The following is a 26,136-nucleotide window of genomic DNA, read 5'->3' as shown; positions in this document are numbered from 1 at the left end:
TGCTCAGTGTAAGTTAGTCATCTTCTCTACAGGGATACTTGTCTTACAACTCTGTAAGAAATCGCAGTAACCACCACCACTCGAAAACCTCCAGTACGATCTCTTAGTCCAAAATAAAAACCGTACCTACCTGTGTTTTGAGTGTGATCTTTTCCTTCTAGATCGGGATTTTGAGCTAGACCTGGATTCTGAACGAGAATGGGAACGAGATCGACCGCCTTTTCTTTCACTGCTCTTTCCAGACTCTGAGAGGAAAAAACCACTTTGCAGTGTAAGCTCAGAACATTTAAAGATCCCAGTTAACAATCTGGCACAAGTGGAATGTACCACATATAGTGCAAGGGGCCTACTCTTTGCACATCTTCCTTCTTTGCAAATATCCTTCAGAAACATCCAAGAAAGTCATTGCATATACTCGTTGAGTGCAGCCATCCTGCAGCAGTACACATAAACCAGATAATTATAAACAGCTAGCTCTATTAGGAATGGGATTTATGTTGCTGCCACAATGCACAAGATCACAACATGTTCTCTTCTTGGTCTATTATTTAATATAATTACTTTTTTTTTAAATAACCTGAGAAGAATAGAGTAAATTTAGAGGGCATAACTTTGAAAACAAGCATAAAATGTAAATAGTAATTAGTACTTGCTATACTTTTAGATATTTCAACCCTTGTACAAATACTGGAGTTTTATTCCTTAAACATTGTTTTGTGGGAGGAAGGGATGGAGAGGACAGGGTGAAAAGTTTGATCCAAAGGCCAGGAAATCAGCAGAAACCTTAACAGTGACCTCACCAGACTTTGGTTCAGACTCTACAAGACTATTATTCTGCTGCTTAACATTGAGAAAATGTTAGAGCTGTTTTTTTCCAACCCTAAAAAACAACAGAAAATACTCACCCACCGCCCCAAAAAAAACCCTCAAGACTCCACACTGTCTAACCTATATAAGACAATGTCTGGGTTTGTTAGGAAGAAGAATGACAAAATCTCACTGATGAGAAGAAAAAAGAGGATCTCAACTGCAAGTTTAACAAGTTGAGATTTTTTTTATGCTGTGGTTTTGCTAACAGTTTAAGTCAGCATAAATCATCACTGAAATGTCTGTCTAACCTCTCAACCCACCAACACCTTCCTCCTTGACCTGGCATCTCAGTGTTAACAGGGATCAGGGGACCAATCTGGATGAAAAAAAGTCCTTTACAATATACTAAATTTTATCCCAGATTCATTCTCTGATCCCATTTGCTATGAGGATGCACACAGTCTTGAGCCAGCATGAAAAAGAGCATAGCAAGGGAGAAAATTAACCTGCTGCAGATAAGGAAAGCATAATATTACTGCTTTCAGAACCATGCTAGCTCTCTCTGATCATGAAACTATGGCATTAATGGGTGCTAGAGGAGAACAAAACAAAATATAAAGCATTTTCTTTTAAAAGTTTGTAAGTACTCTGAATTTAAAAAGCACCAACGTTCAGTATTAATTTAGTATTAACTTTGTATTTTTTAAAACATTCAGTGAACATGTATCTGAAAATAAGACATGATGAAATAAAAAGCTTCATTCCACTGCTTTGTTGCATGAACACAATTTTGATTATCTTCTTTTTTTTCCCCAACACATATTGTTCACATTTGAGTACCCTTTTCCTGTGTTTGAAAATGCTCTTAAAAACATGTGCCAAGGTGCACACAGAACGTGTCTGTTAGGTAATGAACGTAATATACCTACCTGGCTCAATAGCAGCAGATATGAAAGACTGAGCTTCCCTTACTCTCTTCATCACTTCTTCCAGCTCTTTGGCAGCAGCTTGTGGTGTCATTTCAGGAGGCTTCACTATTGCATTATTGGAGTGATTTATTCTAAATTAAGCAAAAATAAACCCTATAACTCCTAGACACTCGAAAAGGAAAAATGAAAAACAACTAAGAAAGGAAAACACCTCAACTTCCATGTATGACTAAAAACTTCAAAGTTCAGCAAAACTACAGATTTGTCCTAACACTCATCTGTTGTATATATGTGAAATGTCTGTTATTGATTTCAAACCTTGCCACTTTTAAATAGATGTGACACAATATTTCTGTGTTAAAATATTTTCTATTAGAAGTCTAGGAATCTATGTCTCTATTTCAGATCAAATCTCTACATTAAGGCCTACTAACTACATACACATCATATAGAAAGCTTAATTAGTACTAAGGACTTTGCAGATTCTTTCATTATTATAGCTTCCACTACCTCAAGATTAAATGTAAATATATTTTACTCAATGCCATCCATATTCTTCCCAGAGAAAGTTATGCCCAACCTTGAAATGTGAGTTTATAAAAATGTTCCAGTTTGCTAACAATAGGTGCTTATATTGAAAAAAAATTCACACACATCAGAGTCATAAATGTATAAGGATACAAAGAAATCTCTCATTCATCAGTCATATGCATAATTAATTTCTTACTTCAGTGGCCTGTCTCCAAACATAACTCCATTAAAGGCAAGAGCTCGAGGTACAGAATTTTGATCTGCAAACTCCACAAAAGCAAATCGTGTTGGTTGAGTCTCATCACCTGCCATTCGCACAAATTTGACTTCTCCAACTTGCTTAAAGAATTCAAGCAGCTGATCTGCTGTTGTAGTCTAGAAAGAGTCAAAGAGCTCAGCTGAAGTAAAATATATAATGAAAACCACTTATCCAATATATCAGGTAATCTAAGAGCTACAGATTTTGGAAAGATACCTCACCATTGTTACACAGGCAACATGAATTTGGTAATGTTACACTTTAAGAAAGACAGGTATTTTTTCTTCCATTAATCTAAAGAACATACTACAATTTAAAATAGTGCAACCACAAGACCTGAAGTCCTAAATCTAGGTTAAAAAGCATTTGCACAGGATTTTGCACTTTTCAGGCAACTCATTTGAAATAACTGATGAGGAATTACCTTATACACCTGTGTCCAAGCTATTGACTCTGAATTTGATCAATTAAAAAAAAAACCAAACAATATTACAAGACTTAGCTTTTATCTGTTTTTCTACTAGCTTCCAGCGTGTTTTATTTTATCACGATCAATAGTACTTTACACTTTAGTAGCTACTTTGGCAGTCAAAAAATCCCAAAATAAAATACTTATATTGCCATCAGTCAAAAGCAAATCCATTTTCAATTAGTTCCATCAATTGCTGAAAAACCAAGCTCCTGACAGACCCAACTTTCCTGTTACAGATGCTCAAAGGTATTTATGCTAATTTTGCCGTTTCCGCTAGGACACATCATTCAATCTTACTGTGCTTAAGTAACTGCACACTGTTCTGGGGGACAGCTACCATGATCTCACGACTTCTGAGGCATTGCTCAGCTAACATAACCCAGCTGGACACTTGATCAACACACACAATCATAAGTATGTTTCTTGAATTCAGCTGCAGTGTGATTTCTCTGGTATCCTGCCAGAATGCACTGCACAGTCTGGTCTGATCTGATTGGCACAGGAGCATTCAAAATTAGAAATATCACTAGTAATCAAAAAGAATTTTTTTTTTTAAATTCCTGTTGTCATCAACTAATGAAAACTCTTCAACATGTAAGATTAGAATTCATAAATTGCAATTCTACACCTTCCATTAGTAGCTACCTGGGAATTCAAGTTTCCAACATAGACTGTTCTCCTGATTTCATCAATTTTGGATGGATCTACATTCCCCATAATTGGTGGTTGTGGTATTTCTCCCAGTGCTGTAATGTTAGGGTCCAGTGCTGCTGCTGGTATAGCCCCCAAAGTGCCAAGCGAAACACCAAGCTGGAAAACATAAAAACAGAATATGCTTTTCAACCAAGCACTGGTGGGAGATACTTCACTTGTTAATACTTGCCTGCCTTGTGCATTTCTGTAAAAATAAATCTAATGAATACAAGCAATACTTTAAACTTTAAGGCCCCAGCTGAGCACTTTTTTTAAAGAACAAAAATCTACCCATAAATAACCTCCAATAGTTAAGATTTCCTGTGGGCTATCAGTTAACGCCTTATCAAAGAGGTCTGGCCAGGGATGCAGTATATCAATCAGAAAACATATAGGCTTGAATTTCTAATGCTTGCAGTCTAATCAAATTGACTAAGATGCCTTCAGACACTGCTAATATTCTTATTTTTCCACAACAAGTATTAGGAGTAGATGAGGAACTGCTAAGCCCTTGCCCAGCAAAGGAAGAAGGGAATTTGCAGTGCCCAGGGCCAATTTGTTCTGTAATAGGTATCAGTCCATCAAAGGGACAGATAAGGTACCTTTTGGACAAATATATCACGTAAGGCAAAATCAGTTACAGTTGAAATGCAAAGGATATTAAGTCTATGTTCTTTCCCTACAAACACAGTCACTTCCTGGAGAATGAGGACAATATAGCCCTCATTTTTGGAACTGGGAATTGAAATCTCTCCTGGGGAATGTTATTTTAAAAAAGTCACTTAATCACTACTAAATTCGTCTACTGAGTTCCTGGCTTGAATTTTATTTTCTCCACCCAAAAAGCAACTGCCTTTCCAGCAAACAAATTTTCTAACAAGTGTGAGAATTTTTCAATTCTCAGCAAGCCACCAGCAATTTTTTTTTATGTAACAAAAGACAAAACTACTCTATTTTAACTTGAAATTTTCCGTGAACGGGTCACAGCAGCCTGCTGATGTCAAGAAAGGCTTACAGAGGCAAAAGGGATCTGAGCAGAAGTAGCGGCAGCTAGCTCTTTTGCTTTTTGTAGTGAAAACATTGTTAAGCAAACAGTCAAAAGCTCTGTCATAGAGATATCAAGTAAAAGCACCCTAACGCAGCATTTTAATATTCTAAAGAACTGTGTCAATGTAACTATTATGTTTTAACAAATTTTTAGAAGGTGGATAGCACTGCCACTGGACCAAATTAATGAGTCTAGGGAAGGACAACAATTAAAATGGATAAAACCAAAATCATTATTTACCCACTATTTTGCAAAATAATAGTCTGAAAGGAAAACCCAGGAAAGGTAGTGCATGGACATCTTGTGACTTACCCTCAAAAGAGGCACCACAGCTAAACCCTCACTGATCTAGCATACAAGAGGACAACATCCACAGATCAGATAGTTTTTGTTCTCTAAACACAGAAAAGGCAACTGAGTATAGAGGAAACCAGAAATCAAACAGTGACTGAATTTTACTTACTGTAGTCAAAGGGGTGGGTGTAGGTATAGGAAGCAACCCTGCACCAGGCATCAGGCTTGTCATAGTAGGAGCAGGTGCCAATAGAGAAAGGGCTTTGGCTTCATCTGGGATTTTACCTGAAGAAGCAAATGAAAGCGTTACACAGAGTTGGACCACTACACAGATGTTACTCTTTCTATGATTTTACAATTACCCTTGCATTTAAAAATGTAATAAATAACAATGAATCTATCTACCAGATCCTTACAAAGAAACAAATAAGAACTTAAGTTTTTCCTTTTACCCTGCTCTACTAGGAAAAACAAAAGTGAGCAAAACTTCAAAGACTAGCAATCTCATTAATGGATTATTATTTTAAAAACTGAATAATGTATACAATTATTTAACACTTTGAGCTATGGGTCACCTGTACTGGAAACTTAATGTTCATGAACCAAACGATATCAAGCATGGACGCTTTCCCAGGGCGGTGTTTTCGCGGTGATCGAAAGTTGTTTTACACATGACAACCGTTCGTGTTGGCTGCATCACTAATAGCACACAGAACATCAGATACAGAAAAGAAGAACATTTTTTAAAGTTTAATCCCCAGAAATGGCAAATAACCAAATCAGTAAAAGAAAAAAAAAAAAGAAAAAACAAAGTATGTGCTAACTGAAATTTGTGCTTTTTTTTTATTCCTCTGGTGCTACCTACTTTGGATGTAAAAATAAATAAAAATAAAATAAAAACCACTGAACTACTGTGACTCCACACAATACATGGTACAAGTGAAGTTGGAGGTGGAGGAGGGGAGGGCAGAAAAAATTTAGATTTGTACTGTCTCACATTCTAGGTCACCTCAGTTTATCCGAAACTTTGATAAATTAGCTTTATATCTACTGAGATTGAAGAAAATCATAACTGATCAGCTAAACAAGCTATACTTTCCCAGAATATGTATTTCCTACTATGTCAACCAGATTATATTCCCCCTGTCATGCTAAAAGTTTAAGTTGTATCTAATCTGAATTAAATGCAGGTTTCATTCAACGTTAGTCACAATTAGGCTGCTAAATGAACCCCCAAAAAATCTTCAAAAATCACAATAGTTAAACAATTATGATTACAATTAAATGTACATATTAAATTTGAAATGCACAGGGATTTCAACTGTTACAAACATAAAACACTAAACTGAAAAACTACAGAAGTTCTAATTATACTAGGTATCTATGATCTATTCAAAATTACTGGCATAATCGTATATATGCTATCCAATTGAGCCCTTTGGTATTACCCCATGCACTTTTCCTTTTATTTAAACATTGTTTTAAAAGTCAAGGTATATACAAATACTGTGCCAGTGGCTTTTACTGCTTTGGTTCAAACTCTAGACGTTTTAACTATAAAACGCCTAACTTCAGGATTTAAAAATGAATATATAAATATTCTTATCAAAAAGTAAAATATGAGGTAAGTTTCAAAACAGTTTGAAGTTTTAGCTATATGAGTTCCAACAGACCCCACAGGAAACATACCACTTTAAAAAAATAAGAAGAAAAAACTGTTGCAAACCTGTTCTACAGATCTGCAGCAAGGACTGGGTTACAGTTGGATATGACCAAAGGACAAAACAAATCTAAATGAAACTTAATTTTTATGTAGCATGGGTGTAATAGAAAAGATAAAATAACAGTACCCATTTTTTCTCATGCTTCCTATTTACGTTTATTTTATTTATGTTAAATTTTGAGGCACCTTGCTCCTTAACATGTAACAAACCACTTGATTTTGCTATCTAAAGGAGAAAAATAGGAAAATTATTAGCACTTTAGAATTAACTGTGCAATAATGACTTCCAGGGCTTTTTTAAAAACATGCATGAATTTGAGTCATCATCACAATGTTCAGCACTCTTTCCAGATCTCACTTTGAAGTCAGGCATGCAATGAGAGGTGTACCTGATTTGCCTGGCTGCTCATGAGTACCAGGTACTTTGCTGCACATCCTGCCTAAGATGTAGCTAACTAACAGGCTTTCGAATATACAGTTCCAGCAGCTGTGCATGCAAATTAGGCATAGAATTATGTACCAGTTCTTCTCAAAATCGAAATACTTAAGTGTTTTCAAATGACTAATGAACCAGACCTTATCCTGAACAGCTAGCATCTTGCAATTAACTGGATACTCATGCAGGTTTCTACAGGATCAACAGACATGGCTCAAGTAAATCCAATGGCAGAAATGGCTCCTAAAGTGGTGTGTCTGCATTCTAATTTAGATCCTTGGTCGCTAATGTACATAAGTATATGCCTAATTTAAGTATGCGCTTACATACAGCCAATTCAGTATACACTTAACCAGATAAACTTAAGAGATGCTTAGGCATTTAGCCCTTTTAAATAGGAATTGAGTTAGGCACATAACTAAACAGACAATGACTCAAGTTCAGAAAGGTACTTAAATACAAGCCTAAACTTTAAGTATATGGGTCGTCTTACTGAAAAAATTGGTATTATTCATTTGTTCAAATGTTGCTCAAGGAATCCACTGAACACTTGAAGTTAAGTGCACCATTATAGCAGTTCAAAGAATGAATAACATGCATACCTAAACTGTAAAGTTAGCAGCATTATTTCCAGAATACTTTGGTCCTTCAACAATGTAATGTTTTATTTTAAATACAAAATCTAGTTGGTCAGTTTCATGCCACAAACAAAGATTCATTTATTTTATTCAAGAATGAGACAGAGTCTACCTCTACAGACAGAATCCTGAAAATTTGCCTGTATATTCAAAGATACTGTCTTTTCAAAAGATCCTTCTCCAGTTTTTAAGATCAGATCAAACTTTTAAATAGTAATTCTATAGAATTATTATTATTAATATTATTATTGTTATTATTATAGAACTTATTATAGGATGTATTATATATTATTATATTATAGAACTATTATTTTAACAATTCTATAGAAAACAAACTGTTGGGGGGGAAAAAAAACCCTGAAATATCTTGCAAATTTACTTCCCTGTTTTTAGACAGTTTTGAAAAACAAATTAGTACGTGAGGCCAAACAACCTCACGAGTTACAGGCTTTAAGTTTTGGAGTTTTGTCTCCATGAATTTATTTATAAAAGGAATACAAACCCACAAAGATACAACAAAACATGTGGGCTATGACACAACAAATTAGGATACCTTAGTTTAACTGTTTAATTTTCTAAACTCATGGTACTTAAAAGCTGAATGGAAATGAGGTTAAGATATTTATTTTCTAATGAGGGAAACAGACAAAATAAATATGATGCATCTATACCACATCCTTAGAAAGATGTCTTAGAAGCTGTTGTGTTTAGTAAATTACAGATTCTATAATCATTTATCTATTGATTCTTCACTTTGCAAAGGAATCCAAAAGCAGATGTAGATAAGCTCTGCATTGCCTAGAGACACCTTATGCTTCTTAGGAAATCTATAGTTGTCCTAAATATCAGTTATGATTGTTACTTTTTTGTATCATCAAAGTGCTTAAGAGCCCTAGTCAACCTAGTCCATACCAGAATCCATTTTGCTAAATGCTGAACAGAAGTATCTGTGTTAAGCAAGTACTAATCACAGTATTTTTATCCCCCTCCAAGTGCTCAGAAGAAATTTATTTCCTACTCTTTGTACTGAAACTATGTGGTTAATCCTCCCCCCCCAAAACTGCTTCTGCAATAAGTAAGTTTGCTTGTTTTAAAAATACTTAGAGTTCACATCTACTCTAAACATTGTTAAAGGAATTTTCCTGCTATTTTAAATCAATGCAAAATGCACACTTACAAATAAAATAATTTCTGTGTGATACAATTCATGATTCTTATTGGATTTAGCAGCAGTGATTAAAGAGATTACACCTACTGGCAATTACCTCAAGAGCCACAGCTAAATCCAACAGAGATCATGAAGCAAAGCTCTTCCCCAGCTGCAGTGCACAGCCTGGTGCACTACCAGAGTGAAACCAACTGATCCCAATGCAGCTGGCTGGGAAGAGCAATGCCTGAGGACTAGACACACCACCTGGTCCACCACTTCTGTTTCAGGGCTTCTGTTTCACAAGAAGTAACATCATTTAGGGATGAGAACCTTCTCCACCACTCCAACATGAACTGCCAGGGCTTCTGAGATTGTGAGATGACTGAGAAGACACTTTTTTTTCTTTCTTTTTTCTTTTTTGTAAAAACCTCTTCTTTGAAATAACCACCACCAGAGCATGTCAAAATGCAATATACACATACATACATACACACGCACACAGAATTGATTCAATCTTCCCACAAATAACAGTGTTAAAAGACAATGTGCCTCACACAACACATTCCAACCAAAACTTCAGGCGGCATTTGTACTTATGAGTGGTAAACAGATTTTTCTGAGAATTACAAAAACAGAAGGATGAAATCTTACTGCCATTGACCTCACTGGAGCAAGGTTTCATCAGAAGCAAACGAGTATTTCATGACATTCAATATTCATGAAAGTTCAATTTCAGAAATAATTAAACTCTTCATATTAGACATAAATAGTAAGCCTTCTTTTAAACAGACCATGCAACCCAAAATAAAACTACTCTGCTGAGAAGAGAAAAATAGCAGAGAAACATCATGACTTTACTTTGTAAAGCCAATTTCTCCAGAAGTAAGAGTTTCAACTGTCCTTTTCCAAGATAAAGTCATAAAGCATAACATATGAAAGAATGTATCTTAAAACTGATATATTTTTCACTATTCCTGTCTTCTGACACAATGTGCTCGTCTGTTGAATTTAGATGCTTAAACATATTCCAAATCAAATTTATCTGTAATTCATAGCATAAAAATTAATCATATTCTAAATTCTGTGTATACCATCCACCATTCATAAGCAGCTGCAGGTCAACTTCAAAATGAAACACTGTGAACCCTTTACAAAACACCATTTTTACAGAACTGAAGTACCAGTTCACAAGTACAAGGGAAAGAGATTTAACAGAACAAAACAAAAAAAGGGACAAAATAAAATAAAAATAAAAATAAAAGAAACAAAGGAAAGAAAGCAAAATAAAATAAAAACAGAGACAGGGCGTCCATCTTCAGCAGGCCAGACTTCGATCTCATTTCCCCCATGAAGGTTTCACTTGGCGGCAGGTTTAGTGGCATGGCAAACAATGCCTAACTCAGGCAAGTGTAACAGGTCTGCCTTGGCCAGTCTAGTCATCTAATAATGCACAAATATCACACAGAGAAAACATACAAAACCAAATTAATAGTCAAAATCCATCTACCAGATAATGTGGACATAAAATTTAGAATGATTAGGGTGGCATCTTTGTTTACCTTTCAACCTTTGCGTTCTCAAAGTATAACGTTTAAAGAAAAACCTACTGATACGCACACAAAAAAGTCATATTTTGACAGCTTAATAATGTTACTTCATTTACAATTACATTTTTGTTAAATTGTTTATTAAATGTCACAAAATTAACATTGTTTTCATTGTGTAATGATTCCCTCCTCATACTCCCTTGATTTACCAATGTTTAAATACACTCCAAATTTCAGATATTATTCTGGTTTTTAAAACCCAGTTTTCAGAGTCCCATTTTACCTCTCCTCTATGTTCAATTCGGCGCACGAAATGTTTTATTACTGGCACCGTTGGCCAAGGATATAATTTTACCTCCTGGTAGAGTATAGCCATCACTACTTCTAAAGCCCGTGATACACTCCACTGACTCCATTAACAATGCATCATATGACACATAGTGAATAAAAAATCTTGCGCTGTGGTCTCCAAAGCCATACTTATTCCACACAATAAATTTCTCAGAAAGTTAAACCTATATAAATTCACATCTTCATAAATTAAAATTAGTGATTCTGTTAGACAGTTACATGGAAACAGCATTCTGACATTAAAAAAAATTTGACCTCACAACTCAATCACTTGTTCACCTAATTATGCATAAATATTTGTGGGGTCCAGAATGATTTTGAACAGTGACAATTTTTCTGTAATACGTTTTCTCAGAAATGCCTAATCAGTCAGCTACAGATGGGGTTGGAACAAGATTTGTTAGAACTTTGATTTTATTCTCCTTCCATTCATTGTCTACCATCAAGAGAGACAGGAAAATGTAGCTTTACCTGCCTGTTGCCATATCACGTCAGGCAGTGATCTCACCACAAGAAAAACACCAGGAAGTGTTGTTCATTCATTAGGCGGCAATCTTCCCTCTCTGGCAATACTGAACCAGTGGTAAGGTCTTTTCGATGAAACGTAAAACTAAGATCCTGAATAATTTGTAGTCAATTATTTAGGGGCAATTTTCCAATAATAAGGACTCTGGTCCCATTAGCCTCTACAGAGCTTCAAGTAGATACAGCAATATCCTCTTTGTAGTTTAAGAACAAATTCAAAAAATAAAACCAAAAAGGCCCAAAACAAGGCATAAAAGCAACTAAAAATCTAGGCTTCACAAAGACAAATATATGTGCCATGTGCTCCTATTAAGAAGGCTACAAGAACAGGCAATATATTGCAGGTCAATACAGACTTTAGTGAAAGTACTCATAGAGTCTATGACATTTTGGAGACTTGTCAGAGTTTGCTAGGAACATCCCAGACCATTATTATAGCAGCACTAATCTCATACTATCCAGATCATGATGGGGCAAACATGCCATAACATGGTACTCTGGGACTGCTGTTAACAAACCCCAAGAAGTCAACAGTATTTTTTGAAACAAAACCTGACTCTTGCATTTAGAAAAGTTATGTTAACAGGAGGTATTATTTCCAGACTTGCTGCAGTTTACGGTTCAATCATTCTAAATATTGTTGTTCATGGCAATACAGCTACCATGTTCAAAGTGAAGTTAGGTTCACTTCACCAGCTGGAATGTTTCCACTCCAAAAAGGCAAAAAGTACAAAACCAAATGGGCAGATGCTCAATTCCACAATGATCCCAATGAAGTCAATGGGGCTCTGCGTAACTCCAGCAATACGCCTACTGTAGGGCCATGCTTCATATAACTGTATTCAGATCTGGACTATTATATTAACAATACAAACTACCTTGTATTCCACACATCTGTAAAAGTATGGTCTCAAAGCTAGTTAAAGAACACTTGCAAATTTAGTATTCACCAAGGATTTTATTTGATTTAGAGTTTTAAAAATATTTTAAGCTCGAAGCATTCTGTACAGATCATTGCATATTTAAAGAGATACCTTAAACCAAGAAGGAATACCAGTATACATAAGAAAGCCTTTTTATGGCACACAAAGTAATATTTTCCACAGTAACAAGAAAGGAAAATTGAAATTTTTTTATTAAACTAGCAGGTAAACATTTATATTCAAACAGTAATTATCACCATGAATACTAAGTATGTTAGATTAGATTAATCTAAAATGGCCAAATGCATAGATCACATGTCTACAAGACAAAACTGAGATTCAGTCTAAAAAAAATGGAAAAACAATCAGTATCTTAAAAAAAAAACCAAAAAACAAAACAAAACAAAACCAAAAAACCCCACCACACCAAAGGTGATTCATTAAGATCCAAACTGCAATGTTATTGGTGCCAGGAAATTGCCTAATTTTTTCAGTGCTCCATTGACTTCAGTGAGAACTCTGTGTGAGAATAAGCTTACCAACACACACCATACTGAAGGGAATTATTTTACCTTCTTTTCCCTCAAAATTTTCCTTATGGAAAATTGAATTATCCTAATTTAAATCAACTATCTTTTCTCTCATGCTGAATTTCAATTCAATCTATGTAATTGGGTTTCTTCATTCAATTTTCAATTTTGTTCCAAGATTTTTTTTCAAAAAGCAATAAAATAAAATAAAATAACAACAGAGCACCACCTCTTTACATGGAAAGCTTAAAACAATTAGCAGACACGACAAAGACCAACATTACAGAAGAATGTCTAAAATACCAACCTTCTGCGCAGGGCACAACTATCAAAGCTCTGTCAATAAAAACCGTGTTAGTTAGATGCTGGGCCACACCAACACTCGATGCTTCACGAAACTTAATATAACATACTTTGGAGGAAAAAGCAAGAGGTGCGTTGCTGCAAGATAAAAGGAAAAAAAAACATTAGTCACATTAAATAATTGTATGCATGTATTTTTAACTATTACTCCTAATAAAAAAATAGGTTTTAGACTTCCTGGAAAATTTAGCAAAAAGGCACCACTACAGAAATTTACTAACTTACCTACTTACTATGTCAATGAAAAAAGCATAGCCTAGCACCTCCTCCTTTTTAATTGAAACTTATGGAAGCCAAAATCCCAAATTAAGAAGGCTAATTTTCTTTTTAGCAATCTTGCTAAACAACATTGACCAGTACATTCCAAATTACTATTGTAAGTTGCATATTTACTTGGCACATTGGTCAAGTAAATAATTGATATTTTATCTTTTTTCCTCCAAATAATCCTGGTTTAGGAAAGTCAAACAACAAGCCCAGTCATTTTTCAGTGGGTCCTTCAGATATTAGCCCATAACAACTGATACTCTTTCTTAGGTCTTCATGAAAGCAGTTTCATTAATTCTTATTAAGATAAAAGCAGATCTTGAGAGTTCTTTCAAATGTTAGGTCTAAGTTCACTAATATAACAAAAATCCTTTTTATCATCTGCCTCAGTTTGGCATAGTGTAGTACGGGATAACACTGGAGGCAGTAGGAGGAATTCACTATTCAGCTAGAAGAAGGAAGAAAATTTGTAATTTGCTTTTCCATTAGAAAGTATACCGACAGAGATGTCAAAAAGCACAACACATAAACATTGTCATTTTGATCAAAACCAAAGAAGTTTGCTTTAAAAAATGTATTCCCTAGTCAAGGTCTGTAACCTTTATACAAGCAGTTTACTTCTTCATATGAAGGAAGTACAGGTGAAATCCTCTAAGACAGAATGCAATAGGATATTGCTGGAACATCACGAATTTCCATTTGAAAAGACCACCCCTCTTCTAGCAAAGAGGTAACTCATGGAAAATACGCTGCATAAACTGTTTCATCCTGACCCTCCCTCAACTGAAACACTTGTCAGCTTTCTGGAAGTACCAGAAGCAGTTCAAGTTCAGCCCAACCCATCTTGTAGCCCCTCAAATTCCAAGCAGGTACTCCCAAAGTTGTTGTATGGAATTAATTAGACTTCAGTATTTAAATACAAGCTCAGAAGTTTTAGACACATTATTTCATCATATTAATTGCATAAATGAACAAAGAACTTAGTCTGAGGCAGGCAGACTGGTGTGTTTCTGGTTACCAGAAAGGTAACATGTAGGTAAAATATCTAGAGAGCCAGCCACTTCAGAATGGCGTTCAGAAACACTTACTATGGAAAATTCTGCGAAAACAGATACACTGAGGAGGCAAAAATAAACAGGGAGTAGGAGAGACATAAATATGAAAGTCAACCTTATACAATTTAGAAAAACATTGCAAGATAACTACATTTCTTCTGCCCATTTATTTTGTTTGTAGTGGCCAATGTTTCTAGTCTCAAGTTTCCACATTCAGGAAGGAAATAATTGTTTAGAATGGCTTCTGAGCCACCTGTAAGGTCTTGGTTCAGAACTGTTTTCAACATCGGAGGTGACACTGAGCTATGACTTTCTCAGTACATAGCAGAAATGTTTGCATACAACTTTTAATCATACGTATTCTGAAGAGCCAGACTTCGTTCACTGCAAAGATTTTTATTTTTTTTTTATGTCCACAGGAATTTTTTGTTTGTTTTGGTTTGTTGACAGGAGGGTGGAAGGGGGTCTGGTGGGGGGAGGGTTGGGAGGAGAACGTGTTTTGGGTTTTTTGTTGTTGTTGTTTGGGGTTTGTTTGTTTGTTTTTAAATACACATGCCAGTGTTACAACCCAAATGGCTGAAGCCTCCACTGAAGATTCTGTGGTCCAGGTTGTTGAAGACTTCTAACATCTCCTGTTTTTTTCTTCTTTTGTTTTCATTGCTAACTGAAGAACATAATTCTGTTCCAGGCAGTTTCAGGCCCCATAAATAATCCTTATAAATTTCAACATCTATAGAGCCAGCTCTGACAAGTGTATTTGAAATATTATTATCCCTCTTGTATTTCCTGGATTTCAATCACAAAAGCTATGTGGAAAGTATGTTAAAAATATTAAAATAATATTAAAAATATTTAAAAATAATATTAAGTCTTGGTACAAAGTGTTCTCTGAAGGTTACAGAGGAGAAATTCTCCATAAGGAGATCACCTCTTCTGGAAACATATCAATGCTGCATCTACATCAAGGGAGATGATTAAGACCCAAAAGATCTAAAATTCTAAAAGGTTTCACAGTGATTGAGTCCTCTCCTTTTACAAAGTGGGCCTCCTAAACCTCCCCAGCATGCTTCTTAAGAAGTCGTTCTTAAAACAGAAAAGTTCTATTCTCTTTTAATTCTTTTTGTTCCATTTTCTTCTGCTAACCTTTTCTGAGGCTGAATCACAGTCTTCTTCCTAGGGTTACAAAGCACCGATGCAAAAAAGCAACTCCTACATCTTTCATTCAAGGTTACTATAATCCAATTTCTTTAGGAAAGCAAGAAAACTCAAAAAGGAAATAAATATCTAAATAGTACTCAGACGTTTTTGCCATTTTTGTTTTCCTTTGTAGGGAGACAGTAACATCCATCTCCCAACAGAATAACAACCAACCAAAAACATTTCCTAAGAATGACCTATTCAGAAAGCTACAGTGAAAAATCAAATAAAAGGCTACAAAACATTCCCCTAAGGGTCTGGATTTTCTCAGGGTGGTGGTGGTGGAGGAGAAAACAGAAATTAAAAACTTATCAAAATACGATGTTATGGAATAATTGTGCATATCACATTTAAATAAGGCTGTGTGTGTTTTATCTCAAAGGCCTCATCTATACTGCAGTCACTGCAGGATATAGCAATGCCTAAGAAACACTTGCATGTTCTAGCCTCCAAAACCACTCCAGACCATCCAGAAGCAAACAGTATTACACAGCAGGGCTTTCAACACCTAATGGAGACCGTTTCTGCCTCCCTGCTTTCAAACAACTCATTCTGCAAAAATCCAACTTTTGCTCAGTAAAGCTTTTCAATATTTAACTGTTCAAAAATCCTCTCACAGCCACATTGGAAGGCTTATCGCTACAAATGTAATTTTGAAGGCTTCTCTGAAACACAGACTTCAACTGGGTGACAAGTGTAACACAAAAGCATCTCCTAATAAGCCGAAAAACAACTCTAAGTTGTGTAAATGGCTGGCATACTGGAGTACATACCCAAGGCAAAAGACCTGTCACGCCCTGCAAACCAGCTTCAGATTTCAGCTGTACTGCAAACTGAAAGTCATCTATAAAAACTGGTCTTGGTCTTGTTCAGAACTGTGAGAAAAAGAAGCCATACTTCATCTTCTCACAAAAGTCTATTTAAACAGCCAACAGAAAGGTACCAAATCAATACTTTCTTGAACAACACATTTTGTAAATTTAAATGTAAGTAACTTTAGGCTGTTAAAAGCAACACACAACAAAGAGACAAAAGTTCCAGGGAATGTTCTACAGAGCAGGGAAGACAGTATACCCTCTCATGCTCTTGCATATTCAAATGTGGCATCATCACACAAGAAAACAACCCTTTTTCCACCTCCACACAACTTACACTTCTTTACTGATGTTACTCAAGGTCCACAAATAGGTGCATCCAATTTTTCAATTAACGTTTCAATGGAAAGCCTTCCAGAGAGCAGAACAGTATATAGTTGTACAATCAAGTCAAATTTGAAATTTTTTTGTAAGAAATTAAGTAAATACAAACAACAGCCACCAGTAACAAGCTTATTTCTGACCCACTGAAAGGTGATTCATGTTAATGGTTTTTCAATTAAAAGAAATATCGCTTTCAGTGCCAATGACGCCTCACTGACAAGTAGCTAAAACTGGGATGATGACCGTATGGAAACAACTTCTTCAGTGCCAAGTTTCCAATGCCCTCAACACTTGCAGTTCACATAGGCCTCTTCGGAACATAACAGTAATAATAAAGTACCATTTACTGCCATCTGTATAGAATGTGAAAGCCTCCAATATACAAGACAGAAACTTCTCCAGAAAGAACTAGCCTTTCAGAAACAGGGCAGGTATGAAATCCATCCTTCTTAAAGGGATGTCTGATCAGCAGTGACTGAAAAAACTGAAGGGGTTTGATCAAGGAAGATGACATGAAGTGACAAACTACCAAAAAGGATAGCATGATTTAACTCAACATTCATAGAAAAAGTCCTCCCAATCAATTTGAGATATAAAATAAAGGACCCTAAAAGAAACTGCTACTTTAAAACCACAGTCTTAAGATATTAATTGCTGGGAAAAGTCACTGAGTTCAGGAAGGTTGCTGGGAATACTGAAGAGTCACCTTAAAGAGCCTAAATTTTAATGCATTAAAAAACTGAGGTGGTTTCTCTCTTCCTCTCCACATTTTGCAAGCTTACAAGAACTTTAAGTAAACTACTCTAACATTAACATGCTTTCTATTTAATATCATCTGTAAGTAATTACATTCGGCAATTGAGACTTCCTTTTAGTTTTTTAAGGAAATCCTCTGCTGAATCCTATAAAACCGAGATACATGTTAATGACAGGAAAAATGTAGAAAATGGGTAAAAAGGAACTCTTCTCTCTAATAATGCCTCTAATAAAACCATAGCATAGCCGTGTACTTTGCTCTACAATCACTGAAGCACAAAACCTACAGGTGCCAGAGACATCATCCTCACTCCCTAGTAAGTCAAAAATCTTATCTTTTTTCATTCAATTCAGTGGTAGAGTGTTGCACAATGAATTAGAGTAGAACAGTGCTATCAAAGGAATTTCTTATAAGGTGGAAATGATCACCTGATTAGATTCACCACTTCTACAGTCCTCTTGGATTGCTCTGACAGAGCAAAATATCAGAGGATTAGGGAAAAACAATCCAAAGCTAACATGCAAAGCTGCATCTTCCAAGAATGGGAAAAAATATTTCAAAAAGAAATTAAATTGTCAAGAGCAATGCTCCAAAATGGTCCATGTCCTTGACCAAGTTAATGCACAAGTACCAGAATGAGACTTGTTCCAGACTTGCTGCTCCAACTGGATGAACTTAAGTCTATGGGGTCCGACGGGATTCATCCCAGAGTTATTGTGGGACCTCTCCATTATTTTTCGATGGTCTTGGGAGTCTGGAGAGGTCCCAGTCGACTGGAAGCTGGCAAATGTTGTCCCGATTTTCAAGAAGGGTAAGGAGGAAGAACCTGGTAATTACAGACCTGTCAGTCTCACTTCAGTGCCTGGTAAAATTACAGAGATGATGATTCTGGGAGTTACTGAAAAACACTTGAGAGGCAACGCAGTCATTGGTCATAGCCAACATGGGCTCACAAAGGAAAGTCCTGCTTAACAAACTTAATTTCCTTTTATGACAAGGTCACCCATCTAGTTGACCAAGGGAAGCCAGTAGATGTGGGGTTTTTAGATTTTAGCAAAGCTTTTGATACTGTCTGGACAGAATGTCCACCACACAGCTAGACAAGTCCTTAATATGTTGGGTGAGCAACTGGCTGATGGGTCTGGCTCAAAGAGGTTACATCAGGCTGGTGGCCAGTCACCAGCGGGGTTCCCCAGCGCTCGATTTTAGGGTTAGGGCCAGTGCTCTTTAATGTCTTTATAAATGATCAGGACGCAGGAACTGAGTGTACATTAAGTAAGTTTGCTGATGATAGTAAACTAGGAGGAGCTGTGGACTCCCTCAAGGGTAGAGAGGCCTTACAGAGAGATCTGGATAGACTAGAGAGCTGGGCAATCACCAGTTATGAAATTTAACAAGAGCAACTGCCGGATTCTCCATCTGGGGAAGGATAATCCTGGTTATACGTACAAATTGGGGGACGAGAGACTGGAGAGCAGCCCTGTGAAAAGAGATCTGGGGTTTTGGGTTGACAGCAAGTTGAATATGAGTCAACAGTGTGCCCTGGCAGCCAAAAGGGCCAGCCGTGTCCTGGGGTGCATCAAGCTAGCGTAGCCAGCCGGTCAAGGGAGGTGACTGTCCCACTCTACACTGCACGGGTGTGGTCCCACCTCAAGCACTGTGTGCAGTTTTGGGTGCCTCAATATAGGAAGGACAACAGACTGTTAGAGTGTGTCCAGAGGAGGGTGACCAAGACGGTGAAAGGTCTTGAGGGCAAGACTTAGGAGGAGTGGCTGATGTCACTTGGTTTGTTCAGCTTGCAGAAGAGAAGGCTGAGGGGTGACCTCATTGCAGCCTACAACTTCTCACAGCGGGGCGGGGGGGGGGGGCGCAGCGGATGGGGAGGTGCTGACCTCCTCTCTCTGGTGACCAGCGATAGGACATGAGGAGATGGGATGAAGCTGCATCAGCAGAAGTTCAGGTTGGGCATTAGGAGAAGGTTCTTCACTGAGAGCGTGGTTGGTCACTGGGACAGGCTCCCCAGGGAAGGGGTCAAGGCACCAAGCCTGCCAGAGTTCAAGGAGCGTCTGGATGAAGCTCTTAGTCATATGGTTTAGTTTTAGGTAGTCCTGCAAGGAGCAGGGAGTTGGACTCGATGATGCTTACAAGTCCCTTCCAACTCAAATTATTCTATGATTCTATTTCCTTTCAATTAAAAAAAGTAGCCTTGCAATTAAAATATTGGGATATTTAATACAATCGGATTTTATGGATTAGACTTCAGTAGATTAAGGGAGAAAGTAGAAGGCTGACAGACATGACTGACTTGGAAGAGGGGAGGGATAAGTTACACTTTTATTTGGAAAGATCATAGAGAAAAGGGAGTTAATACACTTTATAAAGTGTGTGTATGCGTGTACGTATACATACATCTGTATATATATATATTCTGTTTACTGTTGTTCACATCCAGTAGAAATAAACATGCCCAGCAAAGGCAATGGGATTACAAACATTACAGTAAATTCCTTAACATGAATTCCCTTTTTTTTATATACATGAAATGATGCATATAGAAGAGAACACAACTTCACTCTGCTCTGCAAACTCACGCTTGACTAACTAAAAATAATTTGTGTCTAAGCTGAATATCTTCAATACAGAATTAGAGAGAAAACAGGTTGCAATTCTACACGATGCAACATGTAACTTTATTTCACCTCATTGGTTAATCTATTAAAAAAATCAGGATAATACTCTTCTAATATTACACCATATATTATTCTTGAAACAAGAATTGTTGGCTTTATTTTTTTAACTAAGTGTTTCTGTACAAAGGCCAGCAAATGGGGTCCCAATCTCAGTGAAAGCTTTTACTTAACTTAGGTAACACAAATACTCTCAGATGACTAGAAGCTACTATGTCACCTTCCTCTTATTCCTCAGCATGAAATAAACTAAAAAGAGCGTATTAATATTTGTTGTCCGGTAGTCAATATCCATGAGACCTGTAGTTCACTAATTAAACTTTCTGAATTATGTTTTTCATCTAGAAACTGGACTGAAAAGTGAGTTTCCACTGTTCCACGAAGGTAACAAAATTCATGCCCTAGAATACACCGGGAGTTTGGGTTTCTGACAGAATTGTTTTTAAAGCTAAGACTGAGATGATGTCATTTTTTGTCCAATGTTGATTCTAATGTAAAAAGCAAATTTCCGTTTTACTTTAATTAACAGAAAGAATTGATTTTTAAAAATCTAAGCCTTAAATTGTTAAATACTTAGGGAAAAAAACAGTAGCAGAAAATAATTTTAAGAAATTGCAGACATCTATTGTAGCATCTTTTTGCTTGGGACACCTTTGCTTCCCATGCACTCATCAATGAAATGCTGTTTTCTGTATTTATCATAATATTATTCAAATATACTTTCAGAGAGTGAATAGGAACCATGTCTTTTTATTTGTTTCACAAGAAGGGCATTAGAGTAAATACTTATTTTTTTTCCAAGGTAATAATTTGAAAGTCAGGTCAAATGTCCATAACTGCTAGGCAAGGAAATCCATCTTTCTAAAAGTTATGCATAAAAACTGTAAGTAAAACTAAGTAATCACAATCACACATCCTATCTCAGAAAATTAATTAATCGTTTAGAACTGATGTTTACAGCACCATAACCTTAACATTTCCAAGTCAAACCCTACTATGGTAATGGATTTTAATATTTTATGTGTATATACATACTGGCAAAATTTTATATATAGGCACAAACATTATTCACATATGAATGTCAAAAAAGTATCTATTTGCCTTAAAACCTGTTATATACCAGCGAAAACTAAGAGCAACAGCTATAACAAAAAATACATTCGGTCAGGAGAAAACTCAAGTGTATTAAGAAGCAAGTGTGGAACAAGTCAAAAGTAAAACCCTAGAAAACTGTATAAAAATCACCATAAATCTATTAAAGAGTGTTTAAAACTCAGTAAGGCTGTTTTAAGCATATCATTACATGAATAGATGCCTATTACATATACTTTTGTGCTGGTTTTGGCTGGGGTAGAGTTAATTTTCTTCAGAGTAGCTAGTATGGGGCTATGTTTTGGATTTGTGCTGAAAACAGTGGCGATAGTACAGGGATGTCTTAGTTACTGCTGAGCAGTGATTATACAGAGTCAAGGCCTTTTCTGCTTCTCACCCCACCCCACCAGTGAGGAGGCTGGGGGTGCACAAGAAGCTTGGAGGGGGCACAGCCAGGACAGCTGAGCCCAACTGACCAAAGGGATATTCCACATCATATGACATCATGCTCAGCATATAAAGGTGGGGGAAGAAGAAGGAAGGGGGGGACGTTCAGAGTGATGGCGTTTGTCTTGCCAAGTAACCGTTACATGTGATGGAGCCCTGCTCTCCTGGAGATGGCTGAACACCTGCCTGCCGGTGGGCAGTACTGAATCAATTCCTTGTTTTGCTTTGCTTGTGTGCGTGGCTTTTGCTTTACCTATTAAACTGTCTTTATCTCAACCCATGAGTTTTCTCACTTTTATTCTTCCGATTCTCTCCCCCATCCGACTGGGGAGAGGGAGTGAGCGAGCGGCTGTGTGGGGCTTAGTTGCTGGCTGGGGTTAAACTACTACAACTTTATACACATATTAAATCATATTTAATTTTTCTGAATGGTCCTCATTCAAAGCTACTCAGATGTAATGTAGTAACATATAGAAATGGATAAATACCAATTTTTTTGCTATTTAGTTTTAAAAATCGAAATGTTATTCATCTGAACGTCTTCTTTGCATTAAAATTGAAGTATCTGGATGTGAATGACTCCCTCCTCTTTCTGCCATTATTAAATTTTCATAAGAAAAAAGATAAATGGTTTGAAAGGACACATCTGTCATTCGCTTCCTAATACAACAGACGCGTTAAGAAAAAAATATCTTTTCCTCCCCTGTTCTGTTCATCATCATCTGCTTGGGAGAAACAATATTGTTATTTTGTGAACCTCACTACCTCCCGTCTGAGCGCATCCCTCACACGCAGCTGACATAATGAGAACAGCTACAATTTAGAGAAACGTGTAATGTCCGTTATTAACTTTCAGGTACTGCACACGTCTTATCAGGGGCATTTCTGAGCACAAGGCAGGGCAGGTTCCGTCCCTCTGTGAACATCTATTTTGGCTTCTGTTCGAGCGGCCCCTGCTCGGAGAACAGAGCCCTTCGAACCAAAAAAAAGAAAAAAAAAAAAAAAAGAAAAAAAAAGAAAAAAAAAAAAGAGAGAGCTGGTCCCGCCGGCACGCACCGGCCGGGCAGCGCGGCCTGGCAGCCAGCCGGGAGGGGGTGAGGCCTGGGGCTCTCTCGCCCGACCCCCCTGCACTCGGTCCGAGCGAAGAGGAAGGTGGGCCACAGAAAGGGGGATTTCAGGAAAAGCGGGTAAGAAGACCTGCGCCGGGGAAGCGCTGCGGGGCAGCCTAGGAGCACGCTCCTCGCCAGGCCGCTGGCTGTGACCGAGTGCCGGCGCCTCGGCCGCCGCCACGACAGCACAAAACCCGCCGCTCCGGAGCTGCCGCGGCTGCTCCCCTCCTCCGGGCCGGGGCCGCCATCTTAAGTGCGGGCGAAGCGCCTTTCCCCTGCCGCTCCTGCCACACAAAGGCGTGGGACCACGTGACCCCCTCCCCGCGCGGCAGGCGCCGATGCCCGCACTCAAGATGGCACGCGGGGCCTTCTGCCTCGTCCCTTCCCTCCGCCCGCCCGGCCCCTCTCGGCCTCTTCCTCCTCCTCCTCCCAAATCTCTGCCGCTCCGGAGGCCGGCGCAGGCCCCACTTACTCCGGGGGATAGAGGCGCAGCTCCTCGATATCTCCCAAGAAGCCGAAAAGCGTCCGCATCTGCTCGCTGGTCACTGCCGAGGACAGGTTCGTGACCTGGATGACAGAGGTGGGGCCCAGGGGGAAGCCCAGCGGCACCCCGATGCCTCCGCTGTTCATCATGGCGCAGCCTGCACGACCGCTCCGCTCGCGCCGGTGCCACACGCAGCCGGAGAGGCGGGCCCGACGACAGAGAGGAGCGCGCGGCGCCTGCCAGAGAGTCCTAGCGCGCGGGCGCTCTAGCGGCGGACTCGACTGCTCCCAGGCGGAGTTTCTGGGCGGGCAGCCGCTCGTCCCCCGGCGGAGCGGCCGCCCCCGCCCCGCCCGGAGCGGCCGCCGGCGGCCGCGCTCCCGCCTGGGCGGCGCGGGAGAGCCCTTCGCTGCCCGCGGAGCCGGCCGGGCCGCCGTTGCTAGGGCGGGACCGGCGCGGGGCAGAGGCGCCGCCTAGAAAGGGGCGCGGGGCCGCGCGCGCGGCCTGGCCGTTGGCGGCTGCGTCCCCCCCGCCCCGGCCTCCCTCAGCCCGGGGAGCGAGGCGGTGGGGCGCGGCGCTGGGCGCCGCGGGGTGACCCCCGCGGGAGCGCGGCCCCGGCGCCTCGCTAGCTGGGTTTCCTTCTCCTTCAGCAAAGCGAAACGATTCAGTTTAAACCCGGAGTACCAAGGGCCTAGGTACAAAACGCCAGCCGTAGTAGGGCAGCGTTGGGTCCGTTAATGGATTTGGCATGAAATTCACAGAACGCTCTGCCAGCAAATTAAAATAGGCCCACAAGAAATGGGAGAAAAAATAGATTTTCCCATTTAAATGCTCTTTGGGTAGCCAAGTTCAATAAGAGGCAGTTTAATTACCCTAGGGAATAAACCCTTGAAAACACCCTAACTACATTTAAACAGGAAGGGGTTGTAATGAAATAAGTTGTTAATGGTTTTGTTATAACTTGGCTGTGAATCTATCCCAATTAAATTGATTTCACCTGGAGTTACGGTTCAAGTTCTCTTTAAAAATTAAATTGACTGGAGAAAATGAGACTGAGGAGTATGTGTGTGGGCGATCACTATTCAGGATCTAACTGCAGTCTTAGGTGGTAAAGAGCTGTGCATCTTGGCACTGAAAGATTTAAGGTTTCAGGCATGAATATTTTAGTTTTTAAGACTTCCCATACCCCAAACCTGAACTGAGAAGGGACTGAAGTATTTGTGAAGCTATCTATCTGGGCTGAAAAAGATTGCAAATTTGTGACACTTCCCTGAGCAAGTAGGTCAGTTGTTATGGAATCTCCATAGATAAGTCTGGGTAGTGCTTCCTTTATTGATGCTTTATATGTTACAGAATTTTAAGTAATTCCAAGCAATTGTCAGAGATTTATTTTATTTAAAAATGCCTATGCATGTGTTTCAGGTAGTGCTTATTTCAAAATGATAATTGGTGCACTCATATTCTTTTTCTAAATTGAATCCGTATTCCAAAGGTACAAGATTTAAGATGAAAGTTAAATCATTTCTTTCAGCCATCCTGGTAGCTTTTAATTAGCTTAAGTTTAGAGAAGTTTAACTGGAGAATTCAAGATCTTTTCTTACATACTGTGCAAAATTAAACTCTGGTATGATTATTCTGTCTATAGGAACGTTACATAAAGATTTCCTGTGTTTTGACTAGTCCATCTCATCCAAAGGCGATTAGCAGAGGTGTAGAAGCTATTACTGCTCTGAACATTCGTGTCCTTTCTCCTTGCATCTCTCAGTGAAGGGTACCAGAAAAAGGAGCTCCAAAATTCGCAAATACAAAAAAGGTCTGTGATGTCAGAACTGACAGGGATACCTTCCTTCAGGTAAAGCCTCTAACAGTACATAAAAAATTCTGAGCTACTGGTCAGCTTCCCAAAAACAAAACAGAAGGAAAACACTGTTTAAATTTTGTACTTGTCAGTCCCTGCCACAGGGCAAAATTAGCTTGGAAAATAATACAAAGAAATAAATTAGTTTGGATTTCAGAATACCCCCCCCCCCCAAAAAAAAAAACCAACCACAAAAAAAAACAAAACGGAAAACCCAGTGCTACAAGCCTTGGTTCACACAGGCTGCCATTAAAACGCCAGATGCAAACAATGACTCTATTTTAGCCAAACTGTTCAAAATTTACAAGTATTTTAAGAGCCACTCCCTCTCCTATAATAAAAAACAGAGCTATTGAGAAAAAAAGTTAAATAAAATGGGTAGACATGCAGAGGGGGAATCCATGTACAAGCAGTGCCCAAACATCATCTTCTCTCTCATCATCGGTTGACAGACCTGCATTAACATCTTATGGGTTGCAGGAGGCCAAGAGAAAACTTTAGTTGTGATCTATGTGGATTAAAACATGTAGGAGCTTCTTTTCAATTTTGCTCACCTGTTCTTATACTTTCTAGTAACTGCGTTGGTACGCTTAGAGTCAGTAACTAAATTCTTTCATTTCCGCATCCCCTTGCTCGTACGGGCAATGATGCCAGGTTAACTAGCGAAGACCAAGGCCTTCCGTCCCTGCAGTGCAGAAATCCTTCAGCTTCCCCCAGCTGGGGATCCAGCATCGGTCTCCTCACAACCCACACCGTGGATTTTGA

General features: G+C 38.5%; 1 protein-coding gene across 8 annotated transcripts in view; it reads right to left on the bottom strand.

Moving 5' to 3' along the window:
* The window catches only part of SREK1 (splicing regulatory glutamic acid and lysine rich protein 1), a 41,840-nt gene extending 18,000 nt beyond the window's left edge, over positions 1-23,840 (bottom strand). For 3 of the 8 annotated variants that reach the window (XR_014230632.1, XR_014230633.1, XM_082335494.1), the window contains exons 1-7: positions 23,505-23,838; positions 13,167-13,300; positions 5,206-5,321; positions 3,647-3,811; positions 2,467-2,645; positions 1,740-1,870; positions 131-245 (exon numbers count right to left, since the gene is read on the bottom strand). Coding sequence is in view for 6 of the 8 variants with exons in the window: in XM_082335494.1 (XP_082191620.1) it covers positions 131-245; positions 1,740-1,870; positions 2,467-2,645; positions 3,647-3,811; positions 5,206-5,321; positions 13,167-13,300; positions 23,505-23,665 (1,001 nt within the window). In the remaining 2 variants the exon portion in view is untranslated. Of the gene's footprint in view, positions 1-130; positions 246-1,739; positions 1,871-2,466; positions 2,646-3,646; positions 3,812-5,205; positions 5,322-5,611; positions 5,736-9,098; positions 10,424-11,352; positions 11,500-13,166; positions 13,301-23,504 lie in introns of those variants that run through there. The other 5 variants (XM_082335499.1, XM_082335496.1, XM_082335497.1 and 2 more) reach the window with 5 other exon arrangements.
* Between the last annotated feature and the right edge of the window lie 2,296 nt (positions 23,841-26,136).

The sequence above is a fragment of the Platalea leucorodia genome (genome assembly GCF_965183815.1).
Source record: "Platalea leucorodia genome assembly, chromosome: Z".
NCBI classification, from domain to species: Eukaryota; Metazoa; Chordata; class Aves; order Pelecaniformes; family Threskiornithidae; genus Platalea; species Platalea leucorodia.
The sequence above is the reverse complement of the archived record's forward strand: the minus strand, read 5'-3'. Positions and strand labels throughout refer to the sequence as shown.